This window comes from Felis catus, chromosome D3 (genome assembly GCF_018350175.1).
Source record: "Felis catus isolate Fca126 chromosome D3, F.catus_Fca126_mat1.0, whole genome shotgun sequence".
NCBI lineage: Eukaryota > Metazoa > Chordata > Mammalia > Carnivora > Felidae > Felis > Felis catus.
In genome coordinates, this window is record NC_058379.1 from 21450808 (window position 1) to 21469806 (window position 18999).

Below are 18999 nucleotides of genomic sequence, written 5' to 3' on the forward strand. Positions count from 1 at the left end.
CATGCCTCGTGTCTAGCTTCTAATGGTTTGCCGGTGGTCTTTGGCTTGTAGAAGCATCATCCTAGTCTCTGCCTTCATCTTCACATAGCATTCTCCCTATAAGCGTGTCTGTCTCCAGATTTTACCTTTTTATAAGGACACCAGTCATATTGGATTATGGCCCACCATGATGACCTTATTTCATCTTGTTTACCTCTCTAGGGACCCTGTATCCAAGTAAAGTCACATTCTGGGGTACTAGGAATTAGGACTCAGCATACGAATTTTGGGGGGACACAGTTCAACCCATAATAGATGTTTAGCATCTTTTCATGTGCTTATTGGTCATATGTATATCTTCTTTGGAGAAATGTTTATTCAAATCCTTTGTACATTTTTTAATTGGGTTGTCTTTTTTATTATCAAATTGTAAGAATTTATGAGAGTTTGCATTGTAGTATACTAGTGTCCAGTCAGAATTGGGTCTGGATTGTAAAAGTAAGGTCAGAGAGTGCTGGATGAGAAGTGATACCTGACTCCCAGTTGTGGACCTGGTGGTGTCTTGCCAGGCAACTTTGATTAGTTTTGTTTCTTGATCTCTTTTGTGATTCAGTGTTTTCATGTTAAATTCTCTGACTATGGTGGCAGTTGAGGTGCATTGTAGTTTCACAGGAAAGATGCTTGTCCCTTACTTATTGGTAAGATTTGGAGACAGAAGGGTCTTACTAGTGACTCAAGGTTGCACCTGCTTATCATACCCCTTTAGGGTCCTGTAACCTTAGTGAAGGCTTTTTTTTTTTAAATGTTTTTATTTATTTTTGAGAGAGAGAGAGACAGAGTACGAATGGGGGAGGGACAGAGAGAGAGGGAGACACAGAATTGGAAGCAGGCTCCAGGCTCTGAGCTGTCAGCACAGAGTCCAATGTGGGGCTCGAACCCACAAACTGTGAGGTCATGACCTGAGCCAAAGTCAGGTGCTTAACTGACTGAGCCACCCAGGCACCCCTACTGAAGGCTTCTAAGATGCGTGACTTCTCCTGGGCCTCCTTTTGGTGCTGTTTGCATGACTCATCCCTGTCCCTTCTCCCAGTCTCAGAATTTTCTATTTTTTTGTTAACAGATGCCAGAAGAGTCCACACTGCCCCGGCTCGAACCTTGTTCCTGCTGCGCCCCCTGCCCATTCTGTTGGTGACAGGCAGCGGGTATGCAGGTTACCGGCAGTATGAGAAGTACAGGGAGCGAGAGCTGGAGAAGCTGGGCTTGGAGATTCCACCCAAACTTGCTGGTCCCTGGGAGGTAGGACTAAGGTGCAGTCACCGTGAATTCTCATTTAACACAACTATCTGACACTTTTTAAATTGCCCCAAAGTTGAAATGTTTGAAAAAGTGCAATGTTCTTTTTTGGAGCTCATGTCTCCAGTGGGTTTTTGGCCAGACACAGACATTATACCTTTGGTGTCATGTTGGGCTTCCCTTCTGTGTCCACACTTACTCCTAATCTCCCCAACAGCTCTGAGGAGAAATTCATTACCTGCTGTTGAAATCCTCAGAGTTCATGCCCTTCTCTGAGGATAAGCTGAAACAGTTGGACTTTTGGGATGTGGATAAGTTCTCACCAGGAACCAGACTGAAATAATAAAATTTCCTTTATTTTTATTGCTCAAAATGCTTCCCCGACAATAGGACCTTTCAGTAGGGGCAGGCTTCAGTGTTGTTGAACCATGAATGATGTACAATAGAACTGTCTTATTCATCTGTGCTCCAGTGGCCCAGAATGATTGGTAACTTAGAGTAGACAGTCAGTAAATTTGGAACTGAGTATTAAGATGCAAGCTTAAAAATGTCTTCTCAGCCATAATTTAGCAAATAAAAAATCTGAAATATTAGTAGAGCCAGTGGGTAAAAGCGGGGGTGGGGGGGTGAGAGTAGGGACTTTATGGTATTTAGATGATGCTCTTGGGTTTCCTCATGAGCCGTTCCCTATCAGTAATCCAGCTCTGCTGAATCCACTGACCAAGGCATGTGGGTCTTAAAGGCGAGTTCCAGCCATGTTCCTCAGTAGCTGTGTGAACGTGAACATGTCACTTGCTATTTGGTTCTCTGTGTGACAATGTCATAAACAACTATAAAATAGGTTGGATTGGAACCCAACTGAGATTTCTTCCAGCTCTAGCATAGTTTATCTAGGAATATTTATTGGCATTGGCATTACATGCTACATTATAGGCTTCCTCCTAAAATCCTGTTTTGAATTTTGGTTTTGACCCTCTTCCTCCAGTAGAATCTAGTGTAAAGATTTCACCTGATTTCCACCAGTCCTATAAAACTGTGACTTATTCAGCTGGTCATACAGATCCAGATGTGGCTGTTACCCAAGGAGATACCTGCTTGCCCATGTGTCTGTCCTTTTTCTGGCCTATTCATACACCTTGGGCTTCATAATAGCCTATCTCAGACCAAGAAAAAAAAAGGCTTTCTGTTTTCTGGTAGTATATGACAAAGTCCTTTTGGCGAAGGGTAATTGTGTAGTATGTGAGTCACACTTTGAAATTTTGCTGTACTCTATTTCCCATGACATTGATGGTTTCCTCTGTAAACGTACCTTCTTGTTTAGGCTGATACTTGTAAGACTGGGATCAGTGACCCCACTCAAGATGGTTTCTCTCTGACCCCAAGCATTTGTCAGGCTGAGTCACCCTGCGATGAGCTCGAGACCCATTTCAAAGGTCTTCCAAGAGAATCTACATTTGGAAGAAATCTGTGACTTCTAAAATCATAAAAGACTAATGTCAATCGTATTTTTTAGCATTCACCATTTGTATAATTGGAACTACTGCCATATGTGAGTCAATGTCTGAAAGATGACCGTTTGTAAAGAGGACAGGGTTGATTGGCTTATAAGTTCTAGGGCCTGGACGGTAACAGAATACTGGATCAGAGTGGCTCAGTGCTGCACAAGGTCTGAAGCCCCTATTGGTTCAGAGCTGGGTTTAAGTTAGATACTGTTAGATTCTTTTGACTGAGTAAAATGGCCATAGGACTGCTGGATTTACAGGCAGGACTCCAGCATTTCACTTTATGAAAGGGAAATGGTCTGGACTCTGACCAGATATTGTAGGATTTCCGGAGAGGCAGCAGGTCGTGAGAAGGGAGAGTGCTGACTAGGAGTCATGGGCTGGATCCTAGTCCTACCCCTGCCCCACCTAATCCCTGTCATCTCATGAAAAATGAGAGTACCCCAATCTGGTCAATCATCAGAATTGTTGGGGAGCTTTAAAACTATGAATTCTTTGTTCTTATCCCTGGAGATTTAGAAAGTTTGAGCAAGACTCAAGATCTTTGTTTTTAAAAAGCCCCTTTGAGGATTCTGATGATAATGTAGGAACCATGGGCAGATGAGCTGTAAGGTTCCCTTCAGAGCTCTGTTTTTAAGTGGCAAATGAAAATTTCTGTGGGTGATTTTGCTGGAATATAATCTCTTCATATCCTTGGGTCAAGTCAGGCATCTCCAGAGCTTAAGAGAAGACAGGCTGGTAGTTAGGCTGAGATGAGCTCCTGGGGTCAGTGGCACAGTTGAGGTGACTGGGTGATTTTGTTTTACCAATAGCATTTTCTGGATTTCCAGGAGATAGACATGGGTCTAGGGGCAATGTAGCCTTCCCCACACATGAAGCAGTCCTGCTAGCTCCTGTTGGTCAGTGTGCCAGCAGGAAGCTTTTGTTCCCCTTTCCCATCCTGTAAGTTTCTCTTGTGTTGAAGAAATATCTGGGCATCCCTCTCTATCAAAACTTTAAAATATTTTAAAAATGTTTGTTTTGGGGCTCCTGGGTGGCTCAGTCGGTTAAGCGTCTGACTTCAGCTCAGGTCATGATCTCACAGTTCGTCAGTTCAAGCCCTGCATTGGGCTCTGTGCTGACAGCTCAGAGCCTGGAGCCTGCTTCAGATTCTGTGTCTTCCTCTCTCTTTGCTCCTCCCCAACTCACACTCTGTCTCTCTCAACAATAAATAAACATTAAAAAAAAAAAGTAAAAAAAAAATGAAAATGTTTGTTCATTTTTCGGAGAGAGAGAACAAGAAAGATAATGCGTGCATGAGCAGGGAAGGGGCAGAGAGGGAGAAATCCCAAACAGGCTCCACACTGACAGTGTAGAGCCCTGTGAGGGGCTCAAACTCATGAACCTGTGAGATCATGACCTGAGCCAAGATCAGGGGTTGGACGCTCAACCGACTGAGCCATCCAAATACCCCAAAACTTTTGTAATTTGGTAATTTTTTATTTTTTAAGTAAGTTCTGTGCCCAACATGGGGCTTGAACTCATGACCCCAAGATCCAGAGTCACATGCTCTAGGGGTGCTAGGGTGACTCAGTTGGTTGAGTGTCTGACTTTGGCTCAGGTCATGATCTTGCAGTTGTGGGTTCGAGCCCTCCATCGGGCTTGCTGCTGTCAGCCTGTCAGCTCGAAGCTGGCCTTGGATCCTCTGTTCCCCTCTCTCTCTGCCCCTCCCTTGCTTGTGCTCTCTCTCAAAAAATAAATCAAAAAAAAAAAAAAAAAAAAGAATCACAAGCTCTACTGGCAGAGCCAGCCAGGTACCCCCCTGTATCAAAACTCTTAAGAGCATGTTTGTAATGCTTTAGGTTGAATAGCACCTCACAGTTTTTCTTTCTTTCTGTTTTTAAAGTTTATTTATTTTGAGAGTGAGAGAGCACACCGTGCGTGTGTGTGCATGCATGAGCAGGGGAGGGGCAGAAAGAGGAGGAGAGAGGGAATCTCAAGCAGGCTCTACAATAAGCATGGAGCCCAATGTGGGGATCCATGCCATGAGCGTGAAATCACGACCTCAGCTGATGCCAAGAGTTAGACACTCAACTGACTGAGACACCCACATACCCCAGCACCTCACATTTTTTCTGAATCCATTTATTTATAACAGCTCACTGAGGTGGCAAAGGCCGGTGTTAGAGCCATTTTACAAAAAGAAAGACCATTTGGTAGCAGAGTAGGTTCTAGAACAGAGATCTTTCGATGCCCAATCCCATACTCTTTAAAACAATACCATGTTGCCAATAAAAGGTGCTGTTAGTACAGAATTTAGACAGTGATAGCAAGAGATGGAGGTGAGCTTTAACCTGCCCACTGGGGCTTGCTGTGTACTCAAGGTACCTCCATTTTGTGAGGGCTCCGCCTGTTTAAATTATGAGGTGAATTGAGTGTACTGACTTGAAAAGTTGTCTGTAGTTACATAGGTGAGAATTCATATTATGCCACCCATCCCCCATCATAATACTCTTGAAGAATTTACATACATATCTTTCCTTTATTTCAGTTCTTCCTGTCCACCCCCCTGCCCTTTCTCCTCCCTAACAGTATAGAAGAAACCATTGCTCCAAAATGTGTGCCATCTCACTCACTGCAAGCTCTACTCTGGGGTGCGGGGAGAGGGCATGGCTCTTGCAGAGGGGAGGTGGGTGTTGGATGTGATTTAAGGAGACTTGAACTCAGCTGTGGGTCTTGAGTGTGTTTCATTTTCATGTGTTCTGTTTTTCACATTTAAGAAAATGTTTATAGCCTCTTTGCCTGCTCTGAGAGTCCTATTCTTTTCATGGTAGGAAAAGAAGCACATGTAGTTGGCTGAGTAGAAATGAAACCTGTGTGTTTGTTTTATGTGATTAAGGGAATTCTGCAACTAGCAGCAAAGTAAGTAGCCTGTTGAGACCAAATAATTTGGTCATTTACCTGCTTGTAAAGGTAAATGTTCATTTTTTAAAAAATCAGAAAACATTACAAAATATGAAAATGAAAACAGTAGTGACCCACGATCCCACAATGCACAGGAAACCACAGTTCACATTTTGGGGAACTTAGCCCTTCCGGGCTTTTAGATGTTTAGGAATATGTATTTTAATTTTAATTTTTAAAAAATGTTTATTCTAAGGGTGGGGGCAGAGAGAGGGAGATAGAGAATCCCAAGCAGGCTCTGCACCACCATCACAGAGCCCGATGTGGGACTCGAGCTCACTAACCGAGAGATTATGACCTGAGCTGAAATCAAGAATTGGATGCTCAACTGACTGAGCCACCCAGGCACCCGAGTTAATTTTTAATGAGATAGTTTAAAAATTTTTTTAAGTTTATTTATTTCGAGAGAGTACATGAGTAGGGGAGGGGCAGGGAGGGGGAGGGAGAGAGAGAGAGAGAGAGAGAAAGAGAAAGAGAAAGAATCCCAAGCAGGCCCCACATCATCAGTTCAGAGCCTGACATGGGGCTTGAACTCACAAACTGTGAGATCATGACCTGAGCCAAAGTTGGACATTTAACCAATTGAGCCATCCAGGAGCCCCGAAATGTTTAAAATTTTTTAAATAAAACATGATCATATAAAAATTCAAATACTACCAAAGGGTTTACATAAAAATATCTTCCATTTTCTGCCCCATCTACTAATCCCATCCCTACTCTCCAGAAGCATGCAAGCTTTTTTTTTTTTTAATTTATTTTTGAGATAGAGTGCGAGAGAGTGCATGGGGGAGGGGCAGAGAATGGAGACACAGAATCGGAAGCAGGCTCCAGGCTCTGAGCTGTGAGCACCGAACATGGGGCTCGAACTCACGAGCTGTGAGATCACGACCTGAGCCAAAGTCAGACGCTTAACTGACTGGGCCACCCAGGCGCCCCTAAGCATGCAAGCTTTTTTAACGTTACTGTATCTTTCCAGAATGTCTCTCCCTACTTACATATATTTTGGCTACTCAAAGGTGACTTAATTTTTTTCTGTTTAATTGAGAAATAATCGACATACATCACTTATGTAAGTTTAAGGTATACAGCATGATGGTTTGATTTACATATATTGTGAAATGATTGCCAGAATAACAGCTAACATCCATCATCTCTATAGAAAACATTTTTAAAAAAGAAAAAAGGAAAAAGGAAAACATTTTTTCCTGTGATGAGAACTCTTAGGATTAATTCTCTTTACTTTCCTATGTGATGTGCAGCAGTGTTAGCTATAGGCATCATTTTGTATATTACATCCCTAGTCCTTATCTCTCTTATAACTGGAAGTTTATACCTTTTGACCTTCTTCCAATTCCCTGTCTCCCTCTGCTCCACCCCCTATAGTCTGATCCCTTTTCCTCTTGAGTTTGGTTTTTCTTTTTTTTTTTTTTTTCCCTTTTATTCATTTTTTTAGATTCCACTTATATATAAGTGAGATCATGCAGTATTTGTCTTTCTCTGGCTCACTTAATGAACTTAGCATAATACCTTCAGGGTTAATCCATGTTGTTGCAGGTGGTAGGATTTCTTCATTTTTTTTCTGGCTGAAAAAGATTCCAATGTATGTATGTATGATGTATGTACGTACACACACACAGACATACATATACACCACAACTTGTTTATCCATTGGACACTAGGTTGTTTCCATGTCTTGGCCATTGTGAATAATGCTGCCATGATGATTTCATTTTAAGTCACTTTTACTCATGTATTGTCATTTACTTGCAATAAAACATACCCGTTTTAAGTATACAGTTCATTGTTGCTTTTTTATTTTTATTTTTTAAAATTTTTTAACGTTTATTCATTCTTGAGAGAGATACAGAGTGTGAGCAGGGTAGGGGTGGAGAGAGAGACATACACAGAATTGGAAGCAGGCTCCAGGCTCTGAGCCGTCAGCACAGAGCCTGACGTGGGGCTTGAACTCACGAGCGGTGAGATCATGACCTGAGCTGAAGTCGGACGCTCAACCGACTGAACCGCCCAGGCGCCCCTCTCTTTTATTTTTTATTAAAAATTTTTTTTGAATGTTTTTATTTTATTTTATTGAGATAGAGACAGAGCACGAATGGGGGAGGGGCAGAGAGAGAGGGAGAGAGAATCTGAAGCAGGCTCCAAGCTCTGAGCTGTCAGGACAGAGCCCGATGTGGGGCTTGAATTCCCGGACCATGAGATCATGTCCTGAGCTGAAGTCCGATAATTAACCGACTGAGGCCCCCCAGGTGCCCCTATATATCTTCTTTGAAGGAATGTCTATTCAAGACCTTTGTCCATTTTACATTGGGTGGTTTGTTTTTTGTTGTTGGGTTGCAGGAGTTCTTTATATATTCTGGATACTAGACCCTTACCAGATACATGTATTTGCAAATACTCTATTCTGTGGATTGTATTTTCACTCTCTTGATAACATGTTTTGATACACCAAAATTTTTAATTTTGATTAAGTCTAGTTTATCTATTTTTACCTTTATTGCTTATGTTTTTGTTGTCCTATCCAAGAAGTCATTCTGAATCCAGTATTGTGAAGATTCTCTTCTAAGAAAAATTAGGCCTTTCTCTCTCTCTTTTTTTTTTTTTTTAAGAAAAATTGTAGGTCTTCTGTTTAGGTTTTTGGTACATTTTGTGCTACTTTGAGGATGCCCTTGGCCTTAGAGCAGGAGCCGAGAGTTGAGGAGCTGCTTTCAGGAATTTCTTCTCAGGAACCCATGATGTCATGGACAAGTTCTGGGTTTGTGGTCAAACTGCCTGTTCAGTTAGGCTGCTCAAGTCCTGGCGTTTGGCCTTAGAAAGGAGGGTGCTTGACACCGGCATCTCTCTGTAGAGAACTGGCTTTGCATGAATAGCACAGGGGATAGAAGACAACCAGGTGTGCCTGCAGCTGTCACATGTTCTGGGTTTGTGTGGCAGTTGTGATTCCAGATATGCTGTCCTTGTGTCCTCATTGTCCTTTTGTCCTCATTGTCAAAAAGGGAACCAAAACCTTCATAGGCATTTCTTAACAAGAGGGGTCGAAGTGTGTCGCACCTGTAAACCTAAAGTGTACAGTGCACACCTGTGCAGCATAGTGACTCCAAGGCTTCCTGTGAACACCTAGGTGATTTGAGTTCCATGCAGGATGACATCTGGTGGCAGACTCCTTTGGTCTCTGGCATTTCCAAGGTGTCCTTTTTTTCTTGACTGCTGGACCTGAGAACAGAGATGCATCTGGTAGGAAAGCTGGCCTGCTGGAAATGGTGGACTCTTTGGGGAGGAAGCAGTCCTCCTGTCTCTCTTCCTGCCAGCCTCCAGAGGTGATCCACAGACAGAGGTGGGCCTATGACTGCAGAGCAAGTGGGGATTGGCAGCTGGCCTTTCTTCTCAGGTGCAAAGGGCTCTCACTTGAACACCTGCACCTAGCCTGGAGGCACCCAGCCTGGAGCCAGGCACTTCGGGTGCTGAACATATCTGGCTGAGTGGACAGCATATAAAAAGTTCAGCCCTGAGTCCCTCCATGTGAAGCAGCAGCAGCGGGTGCTGAGAACAGGCCTGACTTGTTCTGCCCCACCTATCAGCAGGAGATGCTCTGTATGTGGAATCTGGTCTTGGGTTTCCCCCCCCACCCAATAATAGAATTTAGGGAATTTTCTGTGGTTTAAAGCAAACTTCCAACTCTTAAATTGTGAATAGAGTAGAAAAGTCAAGAGAATAGAGTTACACACCTCTTGATTCAACAGTTAATGTTTTATTATACCTGCTTTATCTTCGTGTGTATATATATCTTTTATTCTCTGAATCATTTGAAAGTATGTTGCAGTCATTACAAAACTTCACCTCTAAAAACTTTAGTACGCATCTGAGTATAACAACTTGGTTTTGTTGTTCGTTTTTGGCCTACCCAAGGGGTCCTTCCTGTGGCAAGGTGTGAGGTGTTCAGGGACCAGTGGCGTAGACAGTAGGCCTCAGTCAAGAGCAGCTGGGCCCACATCCATGTTCACTCCCTGCATTAGCAATGCTTTATTTCCAGCCTCAGTTTAGAACTTAAAAAATGTATGGTGCAACATTCCAATTCATTAAAAGGAATGAGGGAGGACAGATCAGCCTGTGCCCACATATCACCCTATGTCCTTTTTCCTGCCCACCCGCCTGGAGCTCCATTTGCCTGCATTCAGCATACCCCTCTGTGCTGTGGTGCCTATGACGCTGGACAGTATTGAACATGTTCTGCACTTTTTTTTACAACTTTATGTAGTTACTATAGCTTTCTTCTTCTTATCTGTAAACAGGCTACTATAAACTCCCTCATAAGGTTGTTAAATGAGAATGATGTACGTGTAAATACCTCACTCTATGCTGGCAGGGTGTAGAAATTCAGTAAATACAGGCACACTTCATTTTATTGTGCTTTTGCTTTATTGTGCTTTGAAGGTAATTGCATTTTTTTGTTTTTTATTTTATTTTATTTTTTACAAATTGAAGGTCAGTGACAACCTTGCATCTAGTGAGTCTGTCAGCACCATTTTTCTAACAGTGTTTACTCACTTTGTGTCTCTGTGTCATATTTTGGTAATTCTCACAGTATTTCAACGTTTTCATTATTCTGTTTGTTATGGTGATCTGTGATTAGTGACTACGACTTGCTGAAAGCTCAGATGATGGTTAACATTTTTTAGCAATAAAGTGTGTTTTAATTACATACATTGCTTTTTTTAAAAAGGTTTTTTAAAAAAGTTTTATTTTGAGAGAGCATGAGTGGGGAAAGGGCACTGGGAAATCAAAAAAATTCATTTGACTTGCATTTTTTAAAAGTTTATTTCTTTAGAGAGAGAGAGAGAGAGAGAGAGAGAGAATGCATGGTAGGGACAGAGAGAGAGAGAGAGAACCCCAAGCAGGCTCCCTATTACTTGTGCAGAGCACGATGTGGGGCTCAAGTTCAAGGACCGTGAGATAATGACCTGAGCTGAAATCAAGAGTTGGATGCTTAACTGATTGAACCCCCCAGGCATACTGCTTTATTGCAATATTTGCTTTATTGCAGTATGCTGGAACCAAACCAGCAATATCTTTGAGGTATGCCTGTACTGTTTTACTTCCTACCTAATAGGTGTTAGGAAAGGTGGATGTTAAAGTGAGCAGTCAAGTTGGCAGGGAAGTAGATCCCACTTGTCTGCTCAGGTGTCATTTACTAACTGCCCAGCTCTATCCTCAGAGAATCTTGGGCTCATTCAAGGTCAAGAGGGCGTCTCAGGGGCCTCAGGGCCCCTATCTGGGAGGAACTGTGGCAGCCACACCCCCAGGTCACTCAGGCTGTGCTTTGCCTCTTCCCTGCTTGCCCCAGCCCAGGGACAACGCTGAGTGGTGTGTGGAAGAGCTGAGGACTGCCTGAAGAAGATGAGGAACAAGATAAAGCTGAGCTCTGGGTCTGGAAGGAGTCCAGGGTGGCTGACTCAGAAACCTTTAGGGCCCTGTGTGGAGCTTTCTGCCAGGCTGTTCTGCCACAAATCACGGTTTCCTTTATTGTGCTGCAGACCACCCCTGCTCCGTGCCTCCTCTTCCAGGAGCTGCTGGTGGGATTGCTGAGAAACGCTGGCAAATGCAAGGGGGTAGGGCTGGGAGAAGGTTTCAGATGAAGAAATAGCCTGAGGTCACGTTTGTGAGGCTGCTAGCTTGCCCGTGGCTTCTTTCACCAGCCACCAGCCACCAGCCCTGAGACACCAGCCATCACTGGTCTTCCTCAGGAGGCTTCTGCCGGCCCCCAGGGAATGAGAATTAGCAGAAAGCACCTGCCACCCCTGCCCTACTGCTACCTTCATCCCCTTGTACAGTAGTGCATGAAATTCACTAGGCAGGAAACTACAGTGGCATGAGTGACGTGGGACACCTGTCCACGGGTGCTGGAGGCCAAGAGGCCTGGGGCCTGCAGAGCCTTGCGGTGGCGCTAGGTGGCACTCCCACCCAGGGGAGTACCAACAAGGTAGGAGGACCCAGTGTGGCTGGAAGGGACCTCGTTCAGGGTGGGAACATAAACTTTTGTTTTTCCCAGAAATCATTTGTTAACCATTATCTGGAATCTAGAAGGCATTTCCTTACTGAAACATACGTGGTGGAAGTCAGGTTAGAAGGCTAATCTCAGGACAGACCTGTGGGCTGGTTTATGAGTTTTCTAAACACCAGTCTTCCTGAGAGGCTTAAAATGATTACAAAGGAACCCTGATAGACCTGGAGTGTCCCTGTTGTTCATTTTACTGGGAGAGCATTGGTGTTTCAGAGGCTGCTCAGCAAATGAGAACCTGGGCTTTTGTTTTCCTCCCCTAAGTGTAACTTGGACAAGGCCTGGTCTGGAAGTACTGGAGGCTTTGGGGAAGTCAGAATGGTCCTCCAGGATCTTTCTGGTTCTGGAATTTAGTGTTGCCAGGATTCTGTTATCTTCCTGTGCTTTCACTACTTTTTATCCCATTTCACGGTGTGTTTGCTTAGAGCTCTGGGGTGAGAAGGGGTCTTAAGTCTCACTGAGGCTCAGAGAATGCTGTGGGCCTAGGCTGGGAGACTGCAAGGTGCAGCCCCTGTGCTGGAACCTGAGCCCTAGAGGGCTGGAACTCTATATAGTGCACCCCTGCTGCCCTATTCCTGCTGTGCATTGAAAGTATCCAGCATTATGGAAGTCCACAAGGAGGGACCCTGCCCGTCTTCTGCCCCTATCCCCGCTGTGGCATCCCAGGTCTGTAGCTTGTCACAGAGCACTTGCAGAGTGGATCCAGATGAGAACAGGTGTTTGGGGCTTTGTATGCCACCATGTCCTGCTTCAGGCTGCCTGGGCTCAGCTGCCCATCTCTTCGAAAGCCTGAAGGCTCTTTCTTCCTGTTCCAAATGTTGCTTTAGAAATCAAATTCTCAGGGCGCCTGGGTGGCTTATTCGTTTGAGTGATTTCAGCTCGGGTACTATCTCACGGTTTGTGAGTTTGAGCCCCACATCAGGCTTGCTGCCTTTGGATCCTCTGTCCCTCTCTGACCCTCCCCGACTCATGCCTGCTCGCTCTCAAAAATAGATAGATATTAAAAAAAAAAATTAAATTTTCAGTGATCAGAAGGAGCTAGGGTTGTACCCTTGTTCAGTGGCCTAGAGCATGAAGACTGAGCCTTCTGAGGCAGTCTGACCGCTGAATTTCACTGTTTGTTTGTTTTTTTGGGCTTTTTTGGTGTTCCCCGTTCACTCTATCTCACCTAGAAAATGTCTCTTCATCCTATGTGGAGCGAGTGCTTGCAGGCATGGGGTGTAAGGTGCTGACCCCCCCCCCCCCCCAGCCCGGCTGGGCCCTGCCATCTACTGGGGTAGAAGGACACTGCATGAATCACTTCACAGCCTGGGGCCAGAGGGGAACTTTGCTTTTACTGAGTCTGGTCTCTTTGGGGGTCTATCCCAGATTTTGTGTGGCAGGGGATTTGTATGGTAGGAGTGTGTCTGCCTGGAGGAGGGGGGGTGTGGAGGTGGGGGCATCCTGTGCCTTCCAGGTGGGGTGTGGGAAAGAGCCAAGGACTTAGATGCCTTTTCGAGGGCTAGAAAAGGTAGCTGGAGGTGGCTTTCTGTTCAGTCCCAGGAAGCTGGCCCTGGGTGAGGTCAGCCACACGTTGAAGCCTGGGACTGCCCAGTTTGGAGTGAGGAAGAAGAATGGCCCCCAGGCCCCGGAGGTGTCGCCGGGAAATCCCGTGACCGGGCGGGGCTGGTTCCCTGGCCGCAGCCCCTCCTCTTAAAGGGGCCCTGGGCCTGGTGGCTGGGTCTGGCCCGAGGGCGGAGCGTGACTGCTTCTGGTGTCCGCCCTCCATCCCCGCCCTGGGTGGTCTGAGTGGCCAGAGCCGAGCCCCCGCCTGCCTGCCGGGGCTTCCTCTCCGAGTGGCGCCTCCTTGGGCGTCGGCGCCTGACACCCAGCGAGACCGGACTACCTGCTGGTGAGTGAGCGGAGCCCGTAGCGGGGCCGCCCTGGGTGCCGGTTGCCCCTTGGAGCTGCGGGGCCCTGGGCTGAAGAGCCCACCCCACAGTCTTCATCCCTTCACGGGCTTCTCCTGCCCACATGGTGGGTCACGGGCTGTCCTGGATGAGCTCACTTCCGCCAGGCCGGGCAGCATCTCCTGGCCCTCAGCCGGCCGGGAAAGGGAAAATGCTGGGGCTCCAAGTCCCCTCTTGCTCCGAAAGATTTCCTCAGTGACTGGCGCCAGTTAGGGAAGAAAGCTGCCCTGTTCTCAGTGGGACCTGTAGGTGTCCCCAGGGTCTCACCTGAGGGGCAGAGAGGGGGGTGACAAGCTGCCCTTCACAGAGCCCTATCCCCAAAGGAAGGTTCTTTTCCTTTCTGGGATTCTTAAATTTCTTAGAAGTCCCGTGCTGCGGGGAGGACTGTCCCCACCTCCAACCACCCTTCCCTGGCTGCTGGCTTGAAAGAAGTATCTCTGGGTCCTTCTCTTTCCTTCCTCTTCTCTTGCCCAAGGCTTCCCCAAGATGGCTCACCCGTTTCACCTGGGGAGAATCCATTTTCCCTGTTCTCTGTTTTTGAAGTTTTGTCTGCTTCTAGTCCTGGAACACAGGGAGGAAGGGTTGGTGGTCCCACCTGGACACAGCTGTTTGTGTCATGCTTCAGGTGAGCTGGGTGGGGGGCTGGGGGTGTCGGGTAGTGGCCCTGCCTTCCAAGGTGGAAGTGGGCCCAGAAAGTCAAGCAGATGGACGCAGAATTTGGGGAAACGGGGACACTGAGGCTTTCTGCTGCGGCTTCAGGGGGGGTGACCCTGGCACCCAGTGAGAGTTCCGCTCAGGGAGCAAGAACAAATTTCTTAGGTTGTCTCTGGCAGGTTGTGTGCCTGGCTGCAAGGCCCTTGGTGCTCAGGGAGAGCTTGTTGGGGGGCGGGGGACAGACAGTCTGACTCCGTCCCTGCCTTCCTGACCTTGTCCAGACTCAAACCTGAATCCATCAAAGTCCAAGGGAACCAGTCAGGAGCATGGCCCCCTGCCCCCACACCTGTAGTAACTGGTAACTGGCCTGGGTTCGTCCATCTGACTTCAGTTGGAACGTTCCATTCCACTGAGGGGGTTATTGTTGCCTTCATTACAGGTTGTGAGGGGACATGGCAGCACTGGTCGGGTGTGAATACCCAGAATAGCACGTCCAGACAAAGGTGACCCCCTACCTGGTCCTGTTGGGCCGTCAAATCTTCTCATAGGGGCAGCAAGTGTCTGTGTGATTTGGGCTCTTTCAGAACTACTGACTCCATCCTGTCTCTGCTCTCTTGCCAGTGGGAGCATACCTCGGTGCTCCCAGAGTTTGGGTTTGGAAACGGAGGTGGGGTGTTGGGAGTCAGGTCTAGGGGATGAGACGACACCAGGTCTCGGGTGAAAGTGAGGCATGGTGTTTCTGAGCAGAGCAGAGTTCTGGGCCAGTGTTGCTACTATGATCTGAGCCTCGAGGGGGTGAGCAGGAGGAGTGACCCTTCCCATTTCCAGATAGCCAAACTGATAGCCACAGAGCACCTGTGACTTGCAAGGCTTCTCCCAGCTCTCAGGGTAGGGCAGCCAGGATTGCAGTAACTGGATTGTCCCCCTCCCCCACCAAAGCCTAGCTTCTGAGTTCCCCTGTCTAGTATGGCTGGTCCTTAGGCCTTGTGATAACTTTAAACTCCTACTGGTCACAGCTCACAACTCTTCTCCACAGAGTGTCCTTGAGATGGAGGAGAGAGAGAATGTAACTGTACTTCCCTTGCTTCAGGGAGTCCTGCTTTTGGGTTCCTCATCTGGGCCTGGCTCCAAGGAGCCAGAGAGTAAGAAAATTTTGGCTTGGGCTCCAAGGGTCATCGCAGGAATGGAGGGCAAGTGGGGCACCATAATGGGGAGGCCAGGAGCACTGTTGGCCTAGGAAGTGGCTCTGCCTTTGGGAAGCAGGAAGGAATGAGCCTTAGGGGAGCCCCTTTCCTCCATCCTGCAGCTTTGAGCTAGACAGAGGGTGCCAAGCCTGTTTTCTGGGGACAGGTGAATTCATGTCTGCTCCCTGGGGACCTTTTGGGGCCCATGCATGGTGATTTGGAAGAAACTTGACAGTCTGGTCCCTGACCCATTTCGGAAGAGGAGGTAGAATGATGGTGGAGGTAGGACTGAGGGCTCAGGACATCCTCCTGGCCCTGTGGGGGCAGTTTCTTAGAGTCTAGGATAGCAGCAACTTGAACTGGGCCCCCTTGAGCACCCTGCACTGCAGGAGGAAGGGTGAAGGCCCAGTTTACTGTGGTGGGCCGTGAGGCCTGGCCAAGTCCCTGTACTGGGGGCCCTGGGGTAAATGAAATGGCAGAGGCATACACAGGAATCTGTTTTTGAGGACCTGAGGTTTTGGGTCTAGCTAGGTTTGTCTGTGGGCTCCAGCATGTGCCTTTCTGGCAGCATGCTGCAGTGGTCACTGCCCCCTCTGGTAACATAGTGGGGGAAATAGGCAGGTTGAGACTGGGGTCCCCATCCTCTTCCACAAGGCCTCACCGGCCTCACCGGAAATCCCAGGTGTGCACTCAGTCTGAGCTTTCTCGAGTGGGGGCAAGAGCCTTGTCCTAGAAGTCAAGCACTTCAAGCACTGTGCCTAGTCCTGACTGCCTGTCACCCCTTTGGGCCTGGGGAGCTGACAGGAGGCCATTGTGGGGCCCCATTGCCTGGTGGGCCATGGAGGGGTGGGGTGTGTGCTCAGAACATGGGTGATATAGTTGAAGTGACCTGTCACAGATGGGAAAGTTAGGAGGCTCAGCATAGGTGAGGGATAGACACAGTGGTGTCCATGGGTCCCGGGGCCTGGCCCTTAGGTCAGAGGAGGCTCCTGTGCGTATCCGCTTCTGGCTGAGACCAGGTGCCCACCCATAGTGAGCTGTCCTGCCACTCAGGTGAGTGGCCTGGGGATGATCTCTGCTGGAGGGGTCTGGGTCCGGGGTGGCCAGGCCTTGCCACTTCCTTGGTCAGGGCTGGAAATCCATGCTTACTTTCGGATGTTACTCAACCTGTGCTGGCTCCCGCTGCACACTACGCTCCGAGGGATTTGACTCGCCAGGGACTGGCATTTTCACCTCTGGCCGAGGTGCCTTTGCCAGGGCATCAGACATTCACCCTTGTGTGGGTGGAGCCGGGTCTGAGTGGGGCCTCTTGTTCTGTTGTGAGTCAGTTGGCTGTGCGGGGGTCAGCATTTGGCCTGGGACTGCGCTGGAGCAGGCAGGTGGCCCAGCTTGGGGACAGAGTGGGTGGAGGGCAGGGGCCTGTGTCCGAGGCCTCAGGCCCCCACTGCTTCCCAAGCAGGTGTGACCAGTGCCTGTCTTCACGATAGCCCCAACCTCTAAGCTGCGCCCAGTGAGCCACAGGACCCAACTGAGCTGGGAAGCGGCCCACCAGCCACCAGCTGACCTCTGCTGGGTCAGCTTTCTGCCTTGGGAGCTTCTCTCAGGGCCTGCATCTCTGCGTCTAAAGATGGTGGCAAGTGCCTGTCCTCTGTAGCCTGCAGTTGGGATTGGAGGCCAGGCTGGTTGGGTCCTTGACTCTCCCTGGGCTCAGACAGCAACGACTGTGGAATGTTTGCTCTCCTTTCCTATTATCTGTGAGGGCCTGTGGGCGTGTCCTCCCAGATCACCAGGCAGGGCCAGAGTGCTGTCCACAGCAAAGATCGGAGTGAGGGGCTGGTTTGGGCTTCAGTCCTGGTTGGTTTTCCCTCAGATCACGTCATGAGTGTGCTAATCTGCTGAGGAGGCCTTGGGGGGGGTCTGTGCCGGGATGGGAAGCTCTGACGCCTGGCTCTGGGGGGCTGGTGAGAGAGCTGGAGCAGGTCAGGTTTCCAGCGTCTGACCCCCACCCACCGTGTCTCTCTTGTCTTCCCGCTCCCTCATTCCTCAGATGCTGTTTTGTCACCTGAATGGAAAATGGGTCAGGTCCTGGTGAGGGAGGGGCCGCTCGAGCTGCAGACAGGCCGACGCTGGGTGCCCGCCTGGAGCACAGGGCTCAGATTCCAAGCTTGTGCTTCTTGCGCCCACAGGCGCCTGGTCCCTTCTCTGGCATTAGCTCGCTGCGCTGGAGGGGGCAGGTGGCCCAGCCTGGGGACAGAGTGGGTGGAGGGCAGGGGCCTGTGTCCGAGGCCTCAGGCCCCCACTGCTTCCCAAGCAGGTGTGACCAGTGCCTGTCTTCACGATAGCCCCAACCTCTAAGCTGCGCCCAGTGAGCCACAGGACCCAACTGAGCTGGGAAGCGGCCCACCAGCCACGAGGCGGCCAGCCTGAGGAGTGGTGACAGCGCAGGAGCTCCTGGCTGGGGGGAAGGGAGGAAGGAGGAGAAACAAAGGCGAGTGTGCCTGGCGCCGCCCACCATGTGTCAGTCAGAGGCTCGGCGAGGACCGGAGCTCCGAGCAGCGAAATGGTGAGATGCTGCCGGCCGCGTCCTAACCTCACTGTGCCCCGCCACGACCTCCGGAAGGTCAGAGTTCACGTCCAGCGGCCCCGAGGTGGAGGTGGCGGCAGGGGGCAGGGGGATCAGCCCCCGAGGCTGGAGGGGCCCGGCCCGGGGGGCCTGAGTCGGAGAGCCCGCTTCAGGTACCTGGGGAGGCGGAGCGGGCTGGTGGCCTAGTGTCTGCTGCTCCCTAATTGCTGCTCCCAGGCCCCCACCCCCAGGTGCTCCCCACCCTGCTCTGGAGAGGTGCCACTCTTCTAGGATTGGTCCCTGGGCTTCTGCAGTGATCAGGGCGGGTGGGGGAAGCCCTGGGGACGGCAGGAGTTTGTTCAGCTTTGTTTGGCCCCTACTACCTTCCTGAACCTTTTGAAAACACAGTGGGGTGGGGTGGGTTGGGAGAGAATGAACGCAGGGAGTCTGGTGAGCTGTGGAAAGAAGCATCTTCCATTGCCATCATTGAATAGCAGGTGCCCGGCCATCAGCTTGGCTCTCCATTTTTTTCTTTTTGGTATCAGCTGAGATGCCTCTTTGTTCCTTGGTTTGTTCAGCAACTGGGGGCAGAGGACATGGCTTCTCTGAGAGTGGATGGGAGCCTTAGATTATCCAGTTGAATGCAGTCTTTTTGCAAATGAGGAAACTTAGGCCTGGGGACATTCTCAGAGCGGGTGGGAAGGTGGTCTTCTGATGGCTGCACTGGGGCTTCAGGAACATTTTCTAGTGCTTAGGCATGAGACCAGGGGACTTGGGTGTCCCTGTTGTGTCTCAGGAGGCCAGGGTTCTGGTGAAAAGGCCCACCCAGCCTCAGATCCCCGCAAGGCTGAGCCTGTGCTGA

At 48.9% G+C, this 18999-nt stretch overlaps 1 protein-coding gene and 1 long non-coding RNA gene across 8 annotated transcripts in view; one reads left to right on the plus strand and one right to left on the minus strand.

Annotated features, from left to right (window-relative positions):
• The window catches only part of PISD (phosphatidylserine decarboxylase), a 35900-nt gene that overhangs the window by 11504 nt on the left and 5397 nt on the right, over positions 1-18999 (plus strand). For 2 of the 7 annotated variants that reach the window (XM_011287756.3, XM_011287757.2), the window contains exon 3: positions 1100-1275. In XM_011287756.3, the coding sequence (XP_011286058.1) occupies positions 1100-1275 (176 nt within the window). Of the gene's footprint in view, positions 1-1099; positions 1287-13259; positions 13679-14823; positions 14894-17033; positions 18138-18999 lie in introns of those variants that run through there. The other 5 variants (XM_045041537.1, XM_006938605.5, XM_045041538.1 and 2 more) reach the window with 5 other exon arrangements.
• Positions 13103-14905, minus strand: LOC109493273. The gene is made up of 3 exons (XR_002147405.3): positions 14663-14905; positions 14232-14297; positions 13103-14003 (listed from the first exon to the last, which is right to left on the minus strand). It is a non-coding gene; the product is annotated as an uncharacterized LOC109493273 (long non-coding RNA).